The sequence below is a fragment of the Oncorhynchus clarkii genome, chromosome 2 (assembly GCF_045791955.1).
Source record: "Oncorhynchus clarkii lewisi isolate Uvic-CL-2024 chromosome 2, UVic_Ocla_1.0, whole genome shotgun sequence".
Lineage (NCBI taxonomy): Eukaryota > Metazoa > Chordata > Actinopteri > Salmoniformes > Salmonidae > Oncorhynchus > Oncorhynchus clarkii.
The window spans coordinates 30,894,839-30,919,137 of NC_092148.1; the positions used below are offsets into that span (position 1 = coordinate 30,894,839).

Genomic DNA, 24,299 nt, shown 5'->3' on the forward strand with positions numbered 1-24,299 from the left:
TTGTTTCAAGTTTCAAGTTTTAATGTCACCTGCACAAGTACAGTGAAATGCCTTTCTTGCAAGCTGTAAACCCAACAATGCAGTAATCAATATAAATGACTGCATTGGTTAAATGTAATTTCAATCACATTACGTTGAACCAACGTGGAATATATGTTGAATTGATATCTGTGCCCAGTTGGTACACTGATAATTATATTTAGTTGGAGGGCCAGGTATTTATTTGGGGCTAGGGTCCTTTTTTCAGAATTTCCGCCTGACTAACGTGCCCAAAGTAAACTACCTGTTACTCAGGCCCAGAAGCCAGGATATGCATATAATTGGTACCGTTGGATACAAAACACTTTGAAGTTTGTAAATTAAAATAATGTATGAGACTATAACACAATTGATACGGTAGGAGAAAATCCAAAGAAAAAACAACTGGAATTTTGTTTTTGAGATCCCATGCTCTTCCAATTGAAAGCTATGGGTCCTATGCAATTCCAGCTCCCAGCTTGCAATTCCTATGGCTTCCACTAGATGTCAACAGTCTTTGTTCAAGGTTTCAGGCTTGTTCAGAATTTTGAGTTTTGTTACAGGGAGTCAGAGTTGGGAACCAGCATGTGGGCGTGCAACTAAGAGGACGCGCACTTGCTAATCTTTTATATTGAACATACTTCTTTCCGGTATGAAATATTAGAGTTTAGTTACATTTTAGGGTACCCGATGATTAAATAGAAACGTAGTTTGACTTGGTTTAACAAAGTTTAGCGGTAGCTTTTTTGAATTCCTGCATGTTGAACTCAAATTGATGGCGCCAACTAAACATACTTTTTTGGGATACAAAGAAGGATTTTATCTAAACGACCATGCATGTTGTAGTCAGGACCCTTTGGATTGCAAATCAGAGGAAGATTTTCAAAAAGTAAGTGATTATTTAATCGCTATTTGGGATTTTATGAAGCCTGTGCTGGTTGAAAAATACGTTGATGTGGGGCGCCGTCCTCAAACAATCGAATGGCATGCTTTTGCTGTAAAGCCTATTGTAAATCAGACAATGCAGTTAGATTAACAAGAATTTAAGCTTTTAACCTATCTACGACACTTGTATGTACCTAGATGTTTAATATCCAGAATTTTAAGATGATTTATTTGAATTGTGCGCCCTCCAATTTCACCGGAAATTGTCAACGGGTTTCCCGCTGATGGGACGCATAGCACTAAGAAGTTTTTTAATAATTTGAAAAACCTGTACAGCTAAAGCCCAAGAGAACCAAACTGGATAATGATCATACCCAAGGTACATATGCAGCTTGTGTTATTCATCAACGTTCAACATGATTCTGTTGGCAATCAAATATCCTTTTGTCCTGTGTTTTATTTCCAACAATAAAATAAGACTTTATTTCGTTTAGATAGACCACTGGGTTTTGCCAAAACATTTAGTAAACAAGTTTTCAAGATATTGTACTATAAAAATCATATCTGTTTAACATTTCAAGGCACACATGGGAGCAATTGATTAAGAATAACAATTCACTATGAGTGACCTTACAATCCATTGTAATTAAATGGTTCAACTGAGGTTTTTCAGTTGTTAAATTTCAGCCCTAGACAATCTTTATATTGTACAGTATATTCAAAATACATAGTCTAGGAACATTTTAAGAAAGAGCATTGTTTGTCTAAAAGACATTAAGTGTAACAGAAACAACCACAAGGCCTTTTGAGTTTCCCACTTTAATTACTTAATTTCCCCTAGTGTAATTGGTTCTGAAAACAGCCTTTAAACTGTGTTCTTAAACTGAGCAGACTGAGCAGTCCAATTCCAAAATGACTTGACGTCAGGTGAAAAATCGTCTCACCGAATCTATTTCTATTTTCTTACTTAGGCAAAGCTATTTTCTCACAGAAGATTCCAAGACCACTCTAAAGCATTGAGGATAATTTCCTAATATAATGACAAACAGCTCACGGCACTGTCCCGCTGTAAACTCACCAGTGTTGAGGGAAACATGGCCCCATAGCAAACAAAAGAAAGTGACCTCTCATTGTAAAATACTTGGTCCCTACTCCCTACAGTATCTCTGGCTATTTGTCAATGGCTGTATTAGTCCTTCCTTACTCCCTTTGTGTTTTTCTAAGGGCAATACTTTGTTCAGGCATCTCTCCACACTGTAGACTCCAATTATGATAAATGTTCCCATTCACATGCCTAAATCACAAAGCAGCAGAACTGGTCTCAAAGGTGCCTTGTGGTGTAACTCCATTATGGCAGTGGTAGTAGGTGACAAATGTTGATGGGGGAAATACATTCACACAGCACACCACTATCACATAGTGTTAGAGTCAAGACTTACACTTCAAGGGCCTGTTCAGAGGGATGTCACGTTACAGAATGTTCAGATAGAAACTTATCGTGCAGAACAGATATGTTTGTCTTTCAGGTAGAATAGTGAATTTTGTCAGCTCTATTCATTATATTTCTATCTGCAACATTCAGAAGATTTCACATCACTGAATACACCCCAGATCGAAGTAGCACGCCACTTGTGACCTGTCTGTATACAACAGCATGAGTGACACCCCTCATGGGAATCTGTCTTTGGCGGGTGTGGACCACAGTGTACCCCCTGATTCCATAGCACCATAGTTCTATATAGTATGTCCATTCAGTGGCCCAGTAGTACTGGACGTTAGTAGTAGTGCACCCGACCTATAGTGCCTGTTCCTGAACCCAGGATATCAGGCTGCCCATTCCTCCAGATCTCCCGTATGATTCGCTCCCTCTCCTCCAATCGCTGTGCCCGCTCTAGCTCCTCGGCCGACGTGAACACGTTAACGCTCAGTGTCCCGTCCGATTGGCTGTGGTTGTGGTGGTTGCCAATGGGAATCTCTGTGGTGGGCACGGGGGCAGGTGCTTCGACGTCACCCTCCTCTTCCTCATCCTCATCCTCGCTATCTTCATCACATTCGTCCTCACTGAAGTCCTTCAGGTGTTTCTTCTCGGGCGTGGAGGCCGGGATGTTGGTGCGGGGCTTGCAGGAGATCCGGATGACCAGGAGGCAGAGGGTGAGGACCAGGCCAAAACAAACCCCAATCACAAAGTACAGCCCAAAGCTCTCTGGGTTCTCTACAGGACAGAAAAAGATAACTGGTAATTTCACCTAGTATAACAAAACCCCACAATATGTCAAAAAGGCATTGTGCTAGTAGCCTAAATCAATATTGTTATGACTGGCACATTGGTGATTTTGTGTCATTGATTCATTTTGTGGTACTTTAAAAGCAATGTGAGAACTGCTGATGTTAAAGTGATTGATTGACTGACCTTTGATGTGTGCATAGGCAGCTATGCTGTTGCTCAGGAGGTCCATCTCTTTCCTCTTTGCGTCCATGCTGACGATATATCCAGTAGCCTTTGCTTACACCTAGAACAAATAAACACAACCCACTGCATCAGAATTCCTTGCGATCTCAACTTCAATGCCATGCATGCAATGCCAAGTACTGTATGCAGTAATGTATGCATGAATTCAGTTATTCCCACTGTGTACCACAGAAAGTTCCACAACAAACAAACTGACACAACGAGACTTGGCCAAAAGACACATGCTACCCTCATGCTACCCTCATGCACCCCACCGAAACACTTCTGCTACCACAAACCCCTATAATTCCCCTCCCCTTTAAAACGTAGTTAAAGTGTTTTACGAGTGCCTCTAGTGCCACACTAGATGTTTTCTTGTTTGCTATCGCGCCAAACGCACTGACCACAGAATATCTCCATAGGGACATTTTCTCAAAAGTGGTATTACACGTTTATCAGCTTTCAAAGCAGAATTACTTTCACATTGTTCCTCAACTGTAGTGTATGATATACTACATTTTTCTACATAAGACCGAATTGAGCCGGTCGGTCACATATGTCTTTGGGTGGGTGAGGACCAGGCCTAACTGGTCCAACTGTGGCAAACAAAAGCTCCACTTATTCGTCCTCAAATACCAACCGCGCAAACTGGGATCATGACGCATTTGGAACATGGTCCTGCCTGTGAGCCGTGACAGGCCTCTACAGTGAGGGTCCAGGGGTCAACTCTCTCCTCAGAAGCCAATGAACAGCACTTCCTCCAACGAGCCTCCCGGATCATTGGGGGCAAGGCCTAAGGCCGTCTGTGTTGTTTTTACAGTACCTGTTTAGTTCACCCTTTCAATTTCCCTGACTGACACAAATAGGTGAACACCTGGAAGACCTGTGTTGTTGCTATTGTTTAACTATGTATTTTAGTCACACTTTTACTGTCCCTGACTGAAACAGAGTCACTGGGTTTTCGTTTTTTAATCTTGTTCTGAAGGCAGCTCTGCCTGGAGAGCAGAACCAAATGTGAATGATTGAGTTTAGACAAGTAATTTAATTGGTTTAAGTTTTGGCCACTGGGCTTATCCCTGGTGACGCTTTCTGGTCGTCTGAGTCTTTTCCTCAGCGTTTCCAGACGCTCTGTTTGGCTCCATTGTGTTCCTGCAGGCCCTCGATGGCCCGGTCATTACTCCCTCACCTCAGACTCCCCAGGAAGTCTCAAGTTTCCCTCACAGAGAACCTTGCGGCGCCACGCCTCGCCACACAACAAAAGTATGACGCCTGGTCCTGCTTCTTTTCCTATGTGGTCTGTTTTTATTTTCTGTCAATTACATAGGCTAGGCTATAAAGGTAAGCCCCTGTGCTTTTTTTATTTTACCTTTATTTAACTAGGCAAGTCAGTTAAGAACAAATTCTTATTTTCAATGACGGCCTAAGAACAGTGGGTTAACTGCCTGTTCAGGGGCAGAACGACAGATTTGTACCTTGTCAGCTCGGGGGTTTGAACTTGCAACCTTCTGGTTACTAGACCAACGCTCTAACCACTAGGCTACCCTGCCGCCCCAGAGAGAGAGCGAGCGAGCGAGCGAGCGAGCGAGCGAGAGAGAGAGAGAGAGAGAGAGAGAGAGAGAGAGAGAGAGAGAGAGAGAGAGAGAGAGAGAGAGAGAGAGAGAGAGAGAGAGAGAGAGAGAGAGAGAGAGAGAGAGAGAGAGAGAGAGAGAGAGAGAGAGACTGTTTCCAATCAGAGTGGGAGGCTGGGTGGATTCTCCCATATGGAACACTCTATCCACAAGGCCCTGCTGGTTCTCTCCTGCATTTCCTGTGCAACCCCCTCTCTTCACCCTCAACCCTTGTCATAGCCCTTTCCTGCTGACTCTGCCCTTTTCTCGTCCGCTCCACTATTGTTCTCCCCCCGACCCGCCTTGATGACATCCTCACATGGAAGGCACATGACACAGGAAAACCAAGATGCTATAGATAGCGACACAGGGGCCCAGCCAATACGAGTCTCCCTGAACCCTTCAATGTGTTAGCATTAGCCTTCGATCCCTTTCGTTCTACACGTGTTCTGTGTTATGGCTCCCAGGGGAACAAACATGTTGTTCAAGTAGGACAAGATGGCTGACTCTAGCACAGTCACATAGAGCACTAACCCGTGGAATTGCTCACAACAAGCTAAGTCATAGCACATGGCATGATATTCTCATAGCCTACAGATCGTTGACATCAAAAATGGCACAGGCCACCTGTTTTTGTTCTGTCACCTCAACATTGTTGGCTGATCTCTTCAGTCTATGGATTTTACACTAATGTGAATCCCAATGATATTATACTGTTGTTAACACGCTCATTTGTTAATGCAGCAAGGATTGAAAAATGCAACAAAAACATTGGTCAACCATATGTATTGCACATGCCTGACTTTAAAAAAAGCTCAATGCTCTTTCTCTAAGATATAAAGATATGCAATAACAAGCACAGACAGATGTACACCTGGTATTGTATCATAAACCTTACCATAAAATGAAGCTGTAGTGGTAACTATTCAGTCCCAGCTCATGATGGAAGTGGAGAGGTTTGCTGAATGATTGAGCTACCCTCTCTCTCTGTCTCTCTGGATCTACGCCCGTGCCCTTCGCTCCTCAGGCCGAACAGTTCATTTGGCCGCCCTGAGACAAGAACAAACACACAGACACTCACACAGCCGTCAGCTTACATCAGATCCAAACTCACTGAGGCGTTGGCAATGCAAACAATGACAGGCCTTTTGCTGTTGCCGAGGGATACACAGTCCGGCAGCAGACAAAATACAGGCTTTGCTTTCAGTAGTACAAAAGTTCATATTTCGATACGCAAACGCATACATATACAGTGCATACTGTATAAATACAATTTGCATACGCATATGTTCAAAAGACATGCAAGTAACTATGTTATAAACGTTAAACACTGAAACACTGCACTTGTTCATGTATGGAGGCTACACAACAATAAATGATGTGCAAGGAGGAAGAGGCATTTTTTTGGTGGGGATTTGTCCATGGTGTTTGTAATCAAACATGACAAAGATTGAATTCTCACTAGGTTTTTGTGTGTATTCCTAAGCACTGATATGTTTGAAGTAAAGTCAAAGCTGCCTACAATGAATGAAAGTATATAAAATATCTCTGATAAAGTCACAGGCTGATGTTTCCCTGGAAACAGTTCAACACATAAACTTAAGTCTCATCCCATCTCTGACACATCAAACCACTGCAATATCCTCAGAGCACTTTGTCTCCAAGAAGTAGAAATCCTAGTCTATAAACCCGACAGCCACCGTATATCTCACAGAATATGAGCAGCTCTTTAAATGCCAGGTGGGGAAAGAGGACCGTGAAAAACATTTAAACATTTTTCACAAACCCTTTATGTGTTGAGAGGAAAAAGCCCAGTGCCAGTTTGAGTTGGATTAGCAGGGCCTCTTTGCTTCCCAGTGCAGATTTTGATCTTGCTGACTCTTGCCAGACCCTATGTACACTGATGCTGGGCCGAGAGAGTGTTCGGGGCTAGCAGGGACTCAGGGAACAGTCGCCATGACAGCATCTCTCCACTCCAGGCCACAGAGTCATATGGTCAGTGAGCCTTTTGTTTTGGACCACAGAAGCGGGTTCCATCTGCACACTCTTCCTGTTTTTACTTCCTTCCTTTTCAATTACTGCAACTTGTGTTTGAACGGACAAGGTCAACTTTCCCCCAGCACATCATTCCTGTAGCCTGGTCCCAGATCTGTTTGTGTTGTATGTATAGCCAACTACAGTCATTGTAATTGCCAAACAAAAACAGATCTCGGACCAGGCCACCTTGGCCTGATCCTTGCTGAGCTATTTGAAACAATGCATCGTCTAGGCAAAGCAGCCAGTACCCACATAGGATACTGTCTAAAGAGCTTAGGTAATAAAGTGTAAGGTCCGAGTGATTTCACCAGTTTTCCAAGGTCATGGCTAATGATTGGACTGCTAACTGGGCCCAACTGCTCTTTTCTCACAGTGGAATGCACCAGAATGGAATTAGTCAGAACTCAGGCATCTGAGAAGGGTGGTTAAAGACAACCGGAGACTCGTTTAAAGCCAATCTAAACAATAATTAACCTGGGCCTGTTGTTTTGTTTTGTTTTTGTTTTGCCCTGAGGAAGAAATCATGAACAGACGTGCTCTCCACCTCCCTCAATCCCATGACTCAAATTTCAGTCATGTTCTCCAAGTGACTATTCAATAGCAGATGTTGCCATGCCCCTTCACTGCTGGAGAGAAAAACACTGTTCACATATGTTTCAGTGTTTCTGCAGTTTTGGGGACCTTGAATGCTGTGCTGAAAAAGTTCTGGCATATTACTCCCTTCAAGAGCCTCTAAAGGGGTTCAAATGCTAACTGGATCATTATGCCACTACAAAAAAAATGACATAAAACCAAAACAGGGTTTTCCTACACCGACATGCCAAAGACCCTTTATGGTACTGGAAAATAAATGGAGGCACACTCTAAGCTAATGTTGTGTGAGAAGGCTTCAGCTTTGAAGGCCTCACTCATAGATTACGTCACCTCGCATGTTACCAAATAATGCCTGTCATTCAATCCTAACTGACCTCATATCCTCAGGTCAAACAATTTGAACACACAATCCACTTCCTGTGTCCTCAGTCACATGGTGGGCAGCATCAGTCAACCAATGACTTCACATTGAAGCCAATTAGTGTGTACTTAAGAGTGTAAGAAAAGTGTATCTTGACACCATGTCAAGATACAAAAACAATGAAAAGTTCATCCAAGTCTCAAATAACTGTAAGGCAAATAGTGCTGAGACTGACACTGAGGTAAACAACATGTGGTGTTGTGAGGCCTGGGAAGAGTTCATTCTCTATTTCTGACTGACAATTGTTTGCTTTGGTTGGGAGGACAGAGGAACCAAATGAAGGAAAACCCTGTCCGTTAAAGTTGTGATATTTTAGTTCTTATCATCTTGCAGAAGAGCACAATAGCTTTTCCTTTCCTACCATGTTTCCCCCCTTACATCCGGTTGTACCGTCAGTCCGGAACCTAGTCCAGACAAATGCCCTTAACTCCCACTCCTTAAACGGCAGCCCCGCCACTTGGTTTGCTATAAAGCTGGGTCAAAGAAACGTAAAAAATTGAAATTCATAGATGGAGGTATGGAAACAATGACTGACTGTCCACAGAGTCAACATGATAGTTTTAAAGTGGGCCTTTAAAGTGAATGATAACATTGTCTGATTGTCTGAGCTAATCATGCTGTTATTGTCTTGTGGGGAGAAGCTGATTATGCCGTCTCTCTAGATAAAGATAGTTCCTAAATGATTGACTAGCCACATAGTGACAGGGACCAACCTCAGAGGCAAGACTTTTCGCTCCTATTACCAAACAGAAGCCCTTTTCCCTAGATACAGGTACACTATAAACCATTAATAAAGTATCTAACCATAGTACTCCTCTGCCGCGTCTGAGAAATCACATTAACAACCCATGAGTAGGAATTTATCCAGGGAGTGTAGCCATAATTGAATAACAATGAGAAACTGCATGAAAAAATACAAATCCCACAAGGGAGCGAGTACACCTGCTTCCTCATGATAATGACACACTTTGAACCACAGAGGGACAGGGATATTTTTGATACCTAGAATTTCTGTGCTGCCGCAATTTTTCCCTGGCACAATGGATGCTCTTTCTGTGGTTTGCCTGGCATAGGTCTTCAGTGAGTTGAAAAGCCCAGATTTGAATTTAATCACATTTTGTTGTTTTTATGCACAGATATAGCCTATTATACAACTCTGGCATGGGAGATCAGAGACATAGCTGGTGTCACTTTGAGTTTGAGTGTAAAGTGAGGACAATTTTATAGCATTCATCAACTTTGCCCCTGACAATGTTAATTAAAATGATCCTTGTTTCTTATATTTTTCTTTGCTACTGACAGAGAAAATCTGTCTGTGATTAATGATCCATGGGATCAAATGGACCACTGAGGAGTAATTTATTCATTGTTTTGAGCACATGGAGGCAGTTCTAAGCTCAATATACTCCACTTGACTTTTGCAACGTGAATAAATACTGTATGCTAGAATTGTGCAGCCTGTAGAGCTACTGCTTTGATTTACTTTTTTTTTCAATTTTTCACCGAAAGCCATGATGTGAGATTCTGTAAGTAGCAGAAAAGCAGGTTAATGGCTATTCCCTAGATGCTCATAAACTGAAGTTGTATCACAGCAATATCTACTGGATGTTTTTTTTCCCATACCTTTCCTATTTTAACAGATTTCTGTAAAAGAGTTTACCATGTGGCTTCAATCACGGCAGTGTATGGTCTCACAGTCTTTCTCTAGCCTAAACCCAGCCAACCAAGATCCCCTGACCACCAACCAAGGCAGGACAGCATCCAAGTCCAGAAAAGCCTGAAGTTCAAGTTCAAGTTCCCTCTGGGATTTGACTAGAAGGGATACAGCTTTTGTCATTTAGATTTTTTTTGTATCAGGTTAGGAGAACATATGCAGCAGGTTAGGAGAATATACGTAGCAGGTTAGGATATTTATGTTAAGGTAAAGAAAAGGGTTAGGGTTAGGAAAAATGCCCCCCCCCCAAAAAAACTTTTGATGTTAATTTGACAGAAGCTGTATCCCTTCTAGCCATGACCCTCTCCCTGAGAAAGACAGGCAGAGGTGCAGGCGGTAATGTTCCACCCAATAAACACGGACACTTTTCCTAAGAGCTAGGGCTCTGTTCGCCGGGGCCTGCAAAAGCATTCAGAGGGTAGGCATCTGGTGAAGGCATTTTCTGTCCAGCGCGGCCGGTCTTTCTTGACGACAGTAAAGGGTTGTAAGGGCATTTCAGAGAAAAGAGAGTGTCTTCCTTTCTTGTTTTCTCTTGACATGGGATCTTGGGGATCAAGCTGTGCTAAGTGTTGGTGCTGTTTTCCATTGCACCGTGCCCTGGCCATGGGCTCATACTGTGGGGGGAATTATTTCAGTTTGAGCCCAGTCAGACATGTGTTTTCCATCAGGCCCAGTGACACCAAGCACAAGTTAGAGCTGACCCCAAAGATGTCTGCCAGCTGAGAGTATGGGGAGCTCCACTGAGCTGAGACTCAAACGTAGAAAATCTGCTTTTCGTTTTCTCCTCCCGAACAGCGAGCAGGGTTGCCACCCAGTGAAGGTGGTTTCCAAACATTAGCCTTGGATGAACTTTCTCTGGGTTATAAGTGAGCCATTTTAAACTGCCCACCAGGCACAAACTGGGAGAATCAACCATTTTTGTAGATACTTTTTTACCCAACTTTTAACCAAAATGCACTTACATGGCTCAAAGATTGTTTTGATTTCACTTTCAATTCACGCTCATTGACAACGCAATCAAATATAAATGAAAACTTGACATTGTACCGACATTTGTGCACAGTGGGTGGACAGTTTTGATAAGTTGTTGAATTTGACTTTAGTCTCACTTAACAGCTTTTTAACACTGGGACCAGAACCTTCTTTCAAGGACCAGAACCTTCTTCTCATCCAAGGCATTACTAAACATTCTGATCTAATTCACAGGGCAGGTACTCAATAAGGAAGTTATTTTGGTTTCTTTATGTCATACTTCTCTACGTGAGGCCATGATTTAATTTAAATGGAGAGTGTCATCTTCAAGTCCACTCCAACTTGGTTCAGCAGAGAAGCCTCTATGCTTTTCAGTGCGAATGTAACTGCAATCCGTGACAAACCGAAGCAGGTATTTGACATAAGAAATTATCTAGCGAGCAATCTCTTTACCCCATGAGTATTGGGCTGGTGGGGGTATGGGGAGTAATGGAGATATGGGCCCATGGGGGTGGAGGTTAATAGCGGACAGATGTGGGGTTGAGGGGTTTGATGTTAGACAGAGACAAAGTGCTGCTCTCCTATGGAAATCCAGAAGAGAAAACACATGCTCTATCACCATATCAACTTTATCATACGTGCTCCATCGCAATCCAGCTCATGCATGTTAACATTAGAAGCATCCTCCCTAAGTTTGCTTTATTCACTGCTTTAGCACACTCTGTCAACCCGGATGTCCTTGTCGTGTCTGAATCCTGGATTAGGAAGGCCACCAAAAAACCCTGAAATGTCCATCCCTAACAATACAATTGTCCGACAAGATAGAACTGCCAAAGGGGGCAGAGTAGCAATCTACTGCAGAGATAGCCTGCAGAGTTCTGTCTTACTATTCAGGTCTGTGCCCAAACAATTTGAGCTTCTACTTTTAAAAATCCACCTTTCCAGAAACAAGTCTCTTACTGTTGCCGCTTGCTGTAGACCACCTTCTGCCCCTAGCTGTGCCCTGGACACCATATGTGAATTGATTGCCCCGTATCTATCTCCATAGCTCGTGCTGTTAGGTGACCTAAACTGGGATATGCTTAACACCTCGGCCATCCAAGAATCTAAGCTTGATGCCCTCAATCTCACAAAAATTATCAATGCAACTACCACCGTACAACCCCAAATCTGTAAACACAGGCACCCTCATAGATATCATCCTAACCAACCTACCCTCCAAATACACCTCTGCTGTCATCAACGAGGATCTCAGTGATCAATGCCTCATTGCTTGTGTCCGTAATGAGTCTGCGGTCGAACAACCACCCCGCATCACAGTCAAACACTCCCTAAAACACTTCAGCAAGCAGGCCTTTCTAATTGACCTGGCCAGGGTATCCTGGAAGGATATTGACCTCATCCCATCAGTAGAAGAGGCCTGGTTATTCTTTAAAAGTGCTTTCCTCACAATCGCAAATAAGCATGCCCCATTCAAAAAAATTTAACCAGGAACAGTTAGGCAGTTAGGAAAGCAGCTTTTTCAATTTCATTGAGTAGCTTGGATAAAAAGGTGCCCATAGTAAACTGCCTGCTACTCAGCCATAAAAGCTAGAATATGCATATAATTAGTAGATTTGGATAGGGAACACTCTGACGTTTGTAAACTCATTGCCTATCGAATGTACAGTGTCTATGGGGTCATATTGCACTTCCTAAGGCTCCCACTAGTTGTCAACAGTCTTTAGAACCTTGTTTGAAGCTTCTACTGTGAAGGAGTCTGAATGAGTCAGGGCTCTGGCAGAGTGCCACAGAGCTGATCACGCGTGCTCACGTGAGAGCGACCTGCTTTCCATTGCATTTATGAAGCCAAAGGAATTCTCCGGTTGGAACATTATTGAAGATTTATGATAAAACCATCCTACAAATTGATTCTATTCTTCGTTTGACATGTTTCTACGAACTGTAATATGACTTTTCATCTAAACTTTCGCCTGGACTTGCCCGCGCCTCGAGAGTTTGGATTGTGTACTAAATGCGCGAACAAAAAGGAGGTACTTGGACATAAATGATGGACTTTATCGAACAAATCAAACATTTATTGTGGAACTGGGATTCCTGGGAGTGCATTCTGATTAAGATCATAAAAGGTATGTTAAGATCATCAAATTAATATTTATAATGCTATTTCTGACTTCTGTTGACTCCACAACATGGCGGATATCTGTATGGCTTGTTTTTGTGTCTGAGCACTGTACTCAGATTATTGCATGGTGTGCTTTTTCAGTTAAGTTTTTTTTAAATCTGACACAGCGGTTGCATTAAGGAGAAGTGGATCTAAAATTCCATGCATAACACTTGTTTCTTTTAGCAATGTTTATTATGAGTATTTCTGTAAATTCATATGGCTCTCTGCAAAATCACTGGATGTTTTGGAACTACTGAAAATAACACGCTGAGATTTTTGGATATAAATATGAACTTTATCGAACAAAACATACATGTATTGTGTAACATGAAGTCCTATGAGTGTCATCTGATGAAGATCATCAAAGGTTAGTGATTCATTTTAGCTCTATTTCTGCTTTTTGTGACTCCTCTCTTTGGCTGGAAAAATGTCTGTGTTTTTCTGTGACTAGGTACTGACCTAACATAATCGTTTGTTGTCCTTTCGCAGTAAAGCCTTTTTGAAATCGGACACTGTGGCTGGATTTACAACAAGTTTATCTTTAAATGGTGTAAAATACTTGTATGTTTGAGGAATTTTAATTATTGGATTTCTGTTGTTTTGAATTTGGCGCCATGCAATTTCACTGGCTGTTGGCGAGGTGGGACACTACCATCCCACATATCGCAGAGAAGTTAAGCACCAGCTGTCAGAGCAGCTCACAGATCACTGCACCTGTACATAGCCCATCCAACTACCTCATCCCCATACTGTTATTTTTTTGCGCCTTTGCGAGTATCTCTAACCCGTATCTCTGCACATTCATCTTCTGCACATCTATAACTCCAGTCTCTATCACTCCAGTGTTTAATTGCTAAATTGTAATTATTTCGCCACTGTGTTCTATTTATTGCATCACCTCCCTTATCTTACCTCATTTGCACACACTGTATATTTTTTTCTATTGTGTTATTGACTGTATGATTTGTTTATTCCATGTGTAACTCTCTGTTGTTGTTTGTGTCGTACTGCTTTGCTTTATCTTGGCCAGGTCGCAGTTCGAAAGGCTAGCCTAGTGGTTAGAGCGTTGGACTAGTAACCGGAAGGTTGCAAGTTCAAACCCCGAGCTGACAAGGTACAAATCTGTCGTTCTGCCCCTGAACAGGCAGTTAACCCACTGTTCCTAGGCCGTCATTGAAAATAAGAATTTGTTCTTAACTGACTTGCCTACTTAAATAAAGGTACAAAAAAAAAAAGAAACTAGCCTATCTGGTTAAATGGTGAAATTAATAAAACATTTATATAAAATACTGTACATACAGGGCCCAGGACATTGATGCTCAGAATTGGAACTTAATGAGTTTGTGTGTGTGTGTGCGAGAGAGTATAAGTGGGAATGTGTGTGTGAGACAGAGCGTGATGATGTGTGTCCATGCATACACCCATATGTGTGTTCATTTTTGCCTCCTCATATGCACCCCTGTGCTTTCTTAAAGCACAGTAACCCTCAGATGATCCCCAACCTCAAGCTCCAAAAATAGAGTCGTGATCTTTGATCGATCTGGGCCAGCATGTACCATCCGACCACAACCACACACTGCATTCATTACACAAGACTTGTGATTACCCTATGACACAAAATGTGTTAACCCTTTCCATGAGTGGCTGGGCAGAGTTAACCATGTCCTGTTCACAAACAAGTAGAGCTGGTTTCCTGGACATAAAATAAGCCTAGTCTTCTAGGAAAGTGACACGTGCTGTCATTTTTAGTCTGTATGGTATGAGTTCTTTAGTTCGTCAGGGTACAGTTTTGTCGGAGCTGAACAAACAACTTGTTTGGTGTAGACCATAAATATTTGATAACCGACCTTAAACTATGATTCAATCATAAGATTGAGCTTCTGAGTCAAGTGTCTCTTATTTAATGTGCAATCAATGAATACTAGAGATACTTTACAAACGTCACTGTACCAGTTTCCAGAGGTGTGAACTCGAGTCACATGACTTGGACTCGAGTCAGACTCGAGTCACAAATATGATGACTTGAAACTCGACTTTGACTTTAACACCAGTGACGCGTGACTTGACTTGGACTTGAGCGTTATGACTCGACCTGACTTGATACCCTCCCCAAGCCCAAATATTAAAAATGATACTATTAAAAAAAGTGTGCAGCGCATTAACTGTTCATTTAACGGATTACCTTTTGAATCGGACAGCAGCCAATCAAATTGTGTCAGCTGAGAAAAAGTTGTACGTGGCAGTGCAGAGGAATGTCGGCGGGTGAATTCAGTTGGAGCCCTTGGAAAGATGATACCCCAAATAATTACATTTGGATATAAAGACAACGCTGTATCAACAAAAAAATGGATTGCAACTTGCAAAACATGCGGGAAGAAATTTACAGGCGGAGGAGCAACAATTTCCAACTTTGTTCGACATTTGAAGCTGCACAAAGAACGGTAAGTCGTGGCTAATATAGCCGACAGCTATACATTTTATTAATTTACTAGTGTATCTTGTAGCAAACGTAACGTTAAATCAATGAGCCTCCACACAGTCAGTCAGTGCGGGAATGTGATCGTTGCACCCAAGATTGAGCTTCAACTGGCTAGGCAATTGGTAGCCTAAGTCCTGCCTGATGTTACTGCTGTTCCTAAATCGATTGACATATGTTAGCCTACTGTAACCAGAGAGAGAGAGAGAGAGAAAGAGAGAGGGAGAGAGAGAGAGAGAGAGAGAGAGTGTGTGTCCATGGAAATATAAAGTTTATTTGGAAAGTAGTTAATATATATATATATATGTTTTTAAAATCATTCATGATTTGCGTAAATGTGAAATTGTATTACATTTGGTGAAGAGCACATTATGACATTATTGTTTAGGACTCGAAACTCAAACTTGTAAAACAATGACTTGGTCCAAACCTCGGCCAGTTTCTGTGTGCTTAACCCTGTCATCTTGTTTTTATTCCCTTTTCACCATATGGTACCTCTCTTCCCCCAGATTCCCATGTAAAGTTTTAAACAAATTCTACCTTAATTGCAGGGCTCTTTATGTTCTTGGACATTCACATGTGTACAGAGATAGAGAGGCTTAGGCAAACCCTAGTGGATTTAGCATGTCAAACATCCCCCTAAGTCTAAGGAGACCAGGGAGAAGCAGTCATTAGAAGGCATTGAGGCTTTATGAGACAGCAGTGGTTTTAGTTGGAGTCTTGCTAAACACAGCTTCAGAGATAAATCACTCATCAACCTATTATTTGTCAATGGCGAATCTGAATCGAATACAGTCTTGTTGAGTTTACATCTGATTAGACAAGGCAGTTCATAGCTTCTGCGTCTCTTTGGAAACCTGTTTATAACGTTTAATGGCTACTGGTCTACAAAATATAATATACTGTATCTCCCACTTCATTTAGATAGCATGTCTCAAACTCTCTCTCATGTTACACAACAAAACAAAAATTATACCAACACACATGTGAGAGTAATGGTTTACTCACCCTAAGAAGTTGTCAGATGTGAGTTACTCTATCAGTTTCTGCTAGGCGAGAACAGCAAGACCAAGGCAATGGCTTAAATAGCAATATCAAGGCATCATTACAGGATTGTAGTGATAATAAAGCAAATACACCACTCATAAAAATACACCACTCATCTTGATCCAGGGCTACTGTGGCTTACATAAGAATTTACCCCCTTTGGTATTTTTCCTATTTTGTTGCCTTAACCTGGAAATCAAATAGATTTTTAGGGTGGTTGGTATAATTTGATTTACACAACATGCCTACCACTTGGAAGATGCAAAATATGACAACAAAAACAGAAAACTTGAGCGTGCGTAACTATTTAAAAGTCAATACTTTGTAGAGCCACCTTTTGCAGCAATTACAGCTGCAAGTCTCTTGAGGCATGTCTCTATAAGCTTGGCACATCTAGCCACTGGGATTTTTCCCCATTCTTCAAGGCAAAACTGCTCCAGCTCCTTCAAGTTGGATGGGTTCCGCTGGTGTACAGCAATCTTTAAGTCATACCACAGATTCTCAATTGGATTGAGGTCTGGGCTTTGACAAGGCCATTCCAAGACACTTAGATGTTTCCCCTTAAACCACTCAAGTGTTAGTTTAGCAGTATGTTTAGGGTCATTGTCCTGCTGGAAGGTGAACCTCCGTCCCAGTCTCAAATCTCTGGAAGACTGAAACAGGTTTCCCTCAATCATTTTCCTGTATTTAGCTCCATCCATCATTCTGACCAGTTTCTCAGTCCCTGCCAATGAAAAACAACCCCACAGCATGATGCTGACACCACCATGCTTCACTGTGGTGATGGTGTTCTCGGGGTGATGAAAGGTGTTGGGTTTGCGCCAGATATAGCCGTTTCCTTGTCAGCCAAAAAGCTCAATTTTAGTCTCATCTGGCCAGAGTACCTTCTTCCATATGTTTGGAGAACACCACATGCCCTTTGGCAAACACCAAATGTGTTTGCTTATATTTTTCTTTAAGCAATGGCTTTTTTCTGGCCACTCTTTTGTAAAACCCAGCTCTGGGGAGTGTATGGCTTAAAGTGGTCCTATGGACAGATACTCCAATCTCCGCTGTGGAGCTTTGCAGCTCCTTCAGGGTTATCTTTGGTCTCTTTGTTGCTTCTCTGATTATTGCCTTCCTTGCCTGGTTCGTGAGTTTTGGTGGGTGGCCCTCTCTTGGCAGGTTTGTTGTGGTGCCATATTCTTTCCATTGTTTAATCATGGATTTAATGGTGCTCTGTGGGATGTTCAAAGTTTCAGATATTTTTTTATAATCCAACCCTGATCTGTACTTCTCCACAACTTTGTCCCTGACCTGTTTGGAGAGCTCCTTGGTCTTCATGGTGTCGCTTGCTTGATGGTGCCCCTTGTTTAATGGTGTTGCAGACACTGGGGCCTTCAAGAACAGACGTATGTATACTGAGATCATGTGACAGATCATGTGACGCTTAGATTGCACACAGGTGAACTTTATTTAACTAATTATGTGACTTCTAAAGGTAATTGGTTGCACCAGATCTTATTTAAGGGCTTCATAACAAAGGAGGTAAATACTTTTCTGTATAAAGTTATTTTTTTCATTTCACTTCACCAATTTTGACTATTTTGTGTATGTCCATTACATGAAATCCAAGTAAAAATCCATTTAAATTACAGGTTGTAATGCAACAAAATAGGAAAAATGCCAAGGGGGATGAATACTTTTGCAAGGCACTGTACAGTATGTGTGTCTGTGAAAGCACTCTGAAGCGCTCTGTTGTCTCCTGTGCAGCAGAGGGCCAGGCAAATGGTTTAGAGTTTAGACAAGCGTTTCAAGTCAAGGATTGACCTGTGACTCCTTAGAGGCCACAGATAAGGCAAAAACCCCAATGATAAAACATGGGGCAGTGAGATTGAGGAGAACAAGAGGATGGTGGGGAACATAGCTGGGAGAGGTCAGATACAAGTCAACTGTCCCAAAACACACTTGAGGGTTTAAGGCATTCACACTTATCCTCTGTTATCTGTCACTTTATCAGATTGACACAGGGAGGGACAGCAAGCTGCCTGCCCACTTAGAAATGCTAATTAGAGGGGACCTCTGAGAATGGCTATCTCCTACTGATAAGAGGAGCTGACCACAGCACTCCAGTAGAGACGGTGTGTGCATGTGTATGTGTGTGAGACAAAACCATTATTCTCCCCCACACACACACACGTACGCACACAAACAGGACCCCTATATGTTGATGAAACGGGAGGGCTGCACATCAGTGAAGCATGACGCTCCCACCTCGGCTCCCCCAGATCGTATTACGCTGTTGATGCGGCCCTCACCAAAATACAGAATGCGGCAGGATGTTTGCATTTATTGCGGCGAACGTGAAGTCATTTATCACCGCAAGGTTAGCCACTGTGCAGCTAGCTGCATCAGCCCTGCTCTCTGGCACTGATCCATCAGATACATGTTGGGGCAGTGAGCTCTTAGCTCTTGTAAGAGCTCACGTTGAGACACTTGTTGAGACACTCAAAGGTGAGCATTGCTTCTCTTGAAGACACTCCAACAAGAACAGTATAACCCCTATAAATGAGCTTGGATCACGTAAAGATATGAATATAGCTACTCTTCCCGGAAGGAAGGAAACAAGCTACAACACACAGCGCTGGAACCTATAGCTGTGTGTTCTACTGAGTGCACTGACAGAAAGGGAACTTCTAGTCGTCATTAGAGTTTTTAAAGTGTTTCCAAACTCTTGCTAACCACAAGAGTACTGCTTTGCAGAGTTCTGAAGGAACATAAACTGCAAAACATGAAACAGCAGACACTCATTGAAACCCCACTGTACCTAGACACACACCACAGGTCGCACCCCCATAAAAATCAGTCAGTTTAAGCTAGAGATATCAGGTTTGCATTAGATGCATCTCAATCCACTGCATCTGCCTATGTCACACTTCCACATCTGTGGTGAAAGGTGAAAGAGCTAGAATGGTGTTTGTCACAAAAATCAGTCTTCCCAAACTATTATGACCACTCTATGGAAAGATGAGACTTTCACGAACACGATGGTGTTCTCCGTTTTGCTCTACGACCACAAACACGTCTGAAGTCAGTACAGCCGATCTGTCAACTTCTGTCTGTAGAGTCCGAACAGTTTGGGCTACACACTAATATGATACCAGTTGAAAAAAATGAATGGAAGTATGTATATATGTGAAGACTGTTTAGTGCCAAAAATAAGGGTTAAATACATGCAAAAAATAAGTTACAAATGTTTCCTGATCTTTCTTATATCTCTCAGATATAGGGGAGACATTTCAGAACAAACTTCCTTTAGATTTTTTGGGGGACTATCTGTTGTTCCATGTAGTGAATCTGTCATTCAACGCGTTGGTATGGGCTAATAGCAGGACGGCCCAAAATATTTTAAAACATATTTTTGTGGGATACTTCAAGGGGTATTAAAATTCAAAATCAAATAGCAAAATGATCCTTTGACCTTCTCAAAAAAATTCCATGTAGCTTAGTAGAACACCCTCCCCCGGCTTAAGCATGGCTTATGGGTTTTAAGGGAAACGCAAAAAGTTACAGCCTTTACATTGTAAATACAGTGATTTAAATACCTCGTTGAGGTTCATATGTTATTGTACATACACAGACTGGGGTTGTCACACTCACCAAGTAAGTAGTACTGTCAAAGTGTCCTCTTAGGAAAGTTAATTCCTGTCGAGATAAGGTAAGGCTCAATGCTAGCCTCAGTCAAAACAGTCCACTTCTCGCATCCAGGTTGGCAAAATCAACACAACAAGCAATCCTGACTTTGTCAATCTTGCTCGTTCCTTGTGTGTGACTACTGCTGTTCTCCAGTCCCGGAGCGTGTAGAGAAACCTATAGGGAAGAGGTGGTAGCTTGTTCTGAATAACAGACTTTCCCTCTCCCTCACGGTCTCCACTCTCTCTGCCAGCAGCAGGAAAAGCTGTCATACAACCTCTCAGAAAGAGAGAGAAAAAAGGAGGAATGAGGAACTGCCAAAAATGAGCAGGGTTTGGGAAAGAGGGAGGGAAGAAGGAAAGAGGGAGGGAGTATTGGGAAGGGAGTTCTTCCCCCTCGTCCCCTCTGTTAAGGAAATGGGCAGGAAAAACACAACCCCCGACAAATGAAGGTTGATTTTCCACACTGAGTACAGAATGACAGAAAACACGAACAAAAACAAAACACGAGGCATGACAGTGGTGGATTGTCGTTTACCTTTGGAGCTATTAATAATAACTGTATATAAGCAACAAAACACACTGTATTGCAGCTTAAGCCTTTTTGATTTGAAGATGAATGGGAAAGTGGGACTTTTGGGGGGTAGGAGAAAACATGTAGTCTGAAAAATATGACAACCCCCTCACAGTTGTGAGCCACACTCATAAATATATGGCTATCAATTTGATTTTATAATCCATTATAGAGAAGAAAATGAAGACTGAAGAGGTTTGACTGCGTAAAATGTGGTATCTATCTAGTAACTGTCCTTGCTGAATAACAAAATAACGCAAAACCATGTAAGTATCCATAGTCTTTTGAACACTTTTGGAAAAAAGCCTACTTTTCAGGCTTAGCACTTGGCCGTGACAGCATGACATGGCCATAAGTCCTACATTACGGGCTCACAGCACATGCTCATCTTGTTTTGTAACCCAGACTTACTAGCAGGGAGGAAACCCCCAACCAACTGAAGAGAGTGAGCAGTAAATACACTGGGCCACCAAGCAAAGCCTTGACCAGATTTAATTAAAGCCAGACGGAGTGGGTGGGCATGGAGATACAGTATTTCCCATCAACATGGACAGGGTCTCCATGGGAATCCAGGGAGGGGAAGACTTCTCTACAAAGTGCTGTGAAATCAATATTGAGAAGCTGCATTAAGAAGTGCGTCATCGAGTTTCCTAATTTCTCAATGAGGTCAATGTCGGCGCAAAGCTGTTATTGTGATACACCCTGCTGCTAAGGTGGAAAAAGAAAGAAACATGGTATTGGGATACGTCCCAAATAGCACCCTATTCCCTATGTGGTGCTCTATGGGCCCTGGTCAAAAAAAATAGTGCACTATAAAGGGATTAGGGTGCCATTTGGGATGTACCTTGGTTTCTGTCCACATATTTCACTCATTAACCCACGCTCACAAGAGAGCAGAACTTAACAACCCATGAAGGGACACAAGCTCTTTGGATGCTCTGGAGATGGATTCAGTTCAATTGGACTCCTTCGCCACTCCAGTTCAAACATTCTCCCTTTCTGCCTCTCTTCCCAGATGTTTTGCTTTTCCCTTGTCCCTAATAATAAAAGTTGGAGAAGAAAAAGAGACAGCAGAAGGCATCTCTCCAGCACCCCACCCCCATGTCAGCTGAAGAGATGGGGGAGATGAGAGGAGGAGTGTGGGGTGGGTTGGGTTGGAGCAGTTGGTTTTAAGACTGCAGTCCTGTACGTGCGTGGGCACACACATACTATATTGAGCTCTAGGATCTCAGTGTTTTTTTCTGAGGTCGCCAGGCAGCTCCATCCCTGATCACATTCCTGCCTGGATGATCTTCTCATGGCTGGCAGATGTTCCCCTGTCCCTGGCACTGATTTACACTCCAACACTGAGAGAGGTGTGTGTGTGTGTGTGTGTGTGTGTGTGTGTGTGTGTGTGTGTGTGTGTGTGTGTGTGTGTGTGTGTGTGTGTGTCCATGTGTGTGTGTCCATGTGTGTGTGTCCATGTGTGTGTGTCCATGAGTGTGTGTCCATGTGTGTGTGTCCATGTGTGTCTGTTAGGGGTGGAGAGGTGGTAGAATCTATGGAAGCCTCCAGGCTATTACTTAAGCATACCTTACAGAGGGGCGCAGTGAGTCAAGGTTGTGTAGACCATAGATTATGAGAGGCTTTTGTCACAGGAAGAAGGAGTGGGTGAGACTTTGTTCAGAGATGTGAAGGTTCTATCTCTAGACCAGGTGGGAGAATTAAATGAACGAAGGACGATGAAATGAGAGGTGGATGGATGAAGGAAGGAGGAGGGGAAGATCTCAGACAAGATAGCACTTGTTCATTGAGCGAGCTGCTGCTTGAGGTGATAAACTATAACAGCCTGGCCTCATAGACGAGACGTAACATAGTAAAAGTACATCTGTGACACTAAAATTAGTATGATATGTTACGTTTGATATGGGGAAGATGGTGGGCGTATAATGCGAACGTCTAGCAACCAAAATGTTGCGTGTTCAAATCACATCACGGACAACCTTTGCATTTTAGCTAATTAGCAACTTTACAACACCGTACAACGTTTTAGCTACTTTACAGCTACATAGCATGTTAGCTAACCCTTCTCCTAACCCTAACCCTAATCTTAACCCTTACACCCTAACCCTGACCTTAACCCCTAACCCTAACCATAATCTGGCTAAGGTTAACCCAACAAGCTCTCAGAGTCTCACTCCAGAATTAGACGTTTATTTTCCGTTTCTCCAAACGTAAAATTTCGAGGAAATGTACCAAAAATCCAGAAACTCCCAAGTGATTTCATACATTGAAACTAGTTCAGTGGAGTTTGCCCTCTCCCGTTTCTCTGCCTGTATTGCTGTACTGAAACAGCTGCAAAAACGTTGCTGGATGCAGGCCTCGCTCTGCTCCGTTGCCAGTGAATTTACAATTCAGACAAATGTTTTTGAACGCTTAAAATGAGCAATTATTTTCAAAAGTACTGTCGGTTTTAATACTAACATTTGTGATTATTTTATATCATTATTTCACGTAGCTGACTGCCACAGCAGTGGAGATGGGTAACAACTGCACATGTGTGCTCTCGGGGGAATCCCTGTCATGTAGAAACTGCACGATATGCCCTTATTCACAGATGCACGTTTTTTGGGGGGCAGAGAAGTGAAGACAGTGTTACACGTTAGTTATACAAAGTAAACCACAACCTACAAATGTCTGACAACAACATACTTGCTACTAGAGGGGCACCGATGAATGTTGTTGAACCGTATTTATATGAGCCTGAGTATTTGAACAAAGAATTGAGGCAAATTGAGCTTCAGATGGTCGCTGCCACCTTAGCCACCAAAGCCGCAGCAGTAGCTGGACCAAAGCCGCAGCAGTAGCTGGACCAAAGCCGCAGCAGTAGCTGGACCAAAGCCGCAACCCATCCCCAGGATCAACACAGGCTGGTGGTGCAGATGTGGCAATTGTGCTCCAATGGAGCGAATGAGGAATGTTTGAGCTGCAGAGAATTTGAGTACGTGACTACAATTCCTACAGAAATAGAGGAACGTAATGATGATGAGGAGAGGTAAGGTTGCTTTTGCGACTACAGGTATTGTGCTGCCCACATAAACGCTGGTGTCCTGGGAACAATTTTCGGTATTCCAAAAATGTATTGGTGACGCAACCCTGTTCCAGCTGGGCAATATGGACAATTATTTAATGAATAAGTAGCTAAACTTTACTTTATTGAATGATTACTTATCATAAATCTCTATGAGCAGGACCGTTATCAGGGTTATGTTTTCACATTAGCTCAAAACACTATATAGCCTATGTTTATTTGTCACAATGGTTTTATGATACTCTATTCTGTAATGTAAGGTGACACAATGTCTATTGTATCTCTCCATAATTTCAGATTACATATCTCAATCATATGGATTATTACTGAAGAGCTAGTTACGCATACACAAGGATGTAAGGTTGGCTGCAGGGGTATTTACATATTTTATCGGAAAACAGTGGAATTTGGTGCCTTCCGTTGATTTCCTATATAAAGTGTAGCCAGGGACCGAACACCAGTTTGCTCTTGCTGTCATCTCTGTTTCCGAGGACAAGGAGGTGACCCAGCTCATGGTCCAGCACGTCTTCCGGATCCATGGATTGCGCGTGGACATGGTCTCCGACCGGGGACCTCCGTTCTCGTCCTGGAAGGCGT

The 24,299-nt window shown here is 42.5% G+C and overlaps 1 protein-coding gene across 1 annotated transcript; it reads right to left on the reverse strand.

Moving 5' to 3' along the window:
• Positions 1-20,390, reverse strand: LOC139366505 (protein eva-1 homolog B-like). The gene is made up of 4 exons (XM_071104047.1): positions 20,027-20,390; positions 5,858-6,009; positions 3,314-3,413; positions 1-3,115 (listed from the first exon to the last, which is right to left on the reverse strand). Exons 3-4 carry the CDS (start codon positions 3,378-3,380, stop codon positions 2,679-2,681), a joined length of 504 nt encoding a protein of 167 aa, XP_070960148.1. The 5' UTR covers positions 3,381-3,413; positions 5,858-6,009; positions 20,027-20,390; the 3' UTR covers positions 1-2,678.
• Between the last annotated feature and the right edge of the window lie 3,909 nt (positions 20,391-24,299).

Coding starts and splice junctions, on each gene's coding strand:
- LOC139366505 (XM_071104047.1), bottom strand. CDS start 3,380: ATGGACGCAAAGAGGAAAGAGATGGACCTCCTGAGCAACAGCATAGCT. Junction 3,116..3,313: donor TGCCTATGCACACATCAAAG/GTCAGTCAATCA, acceptor TCTGTCCTGTAG/AGAACCCAGAGAGCTTTGGG.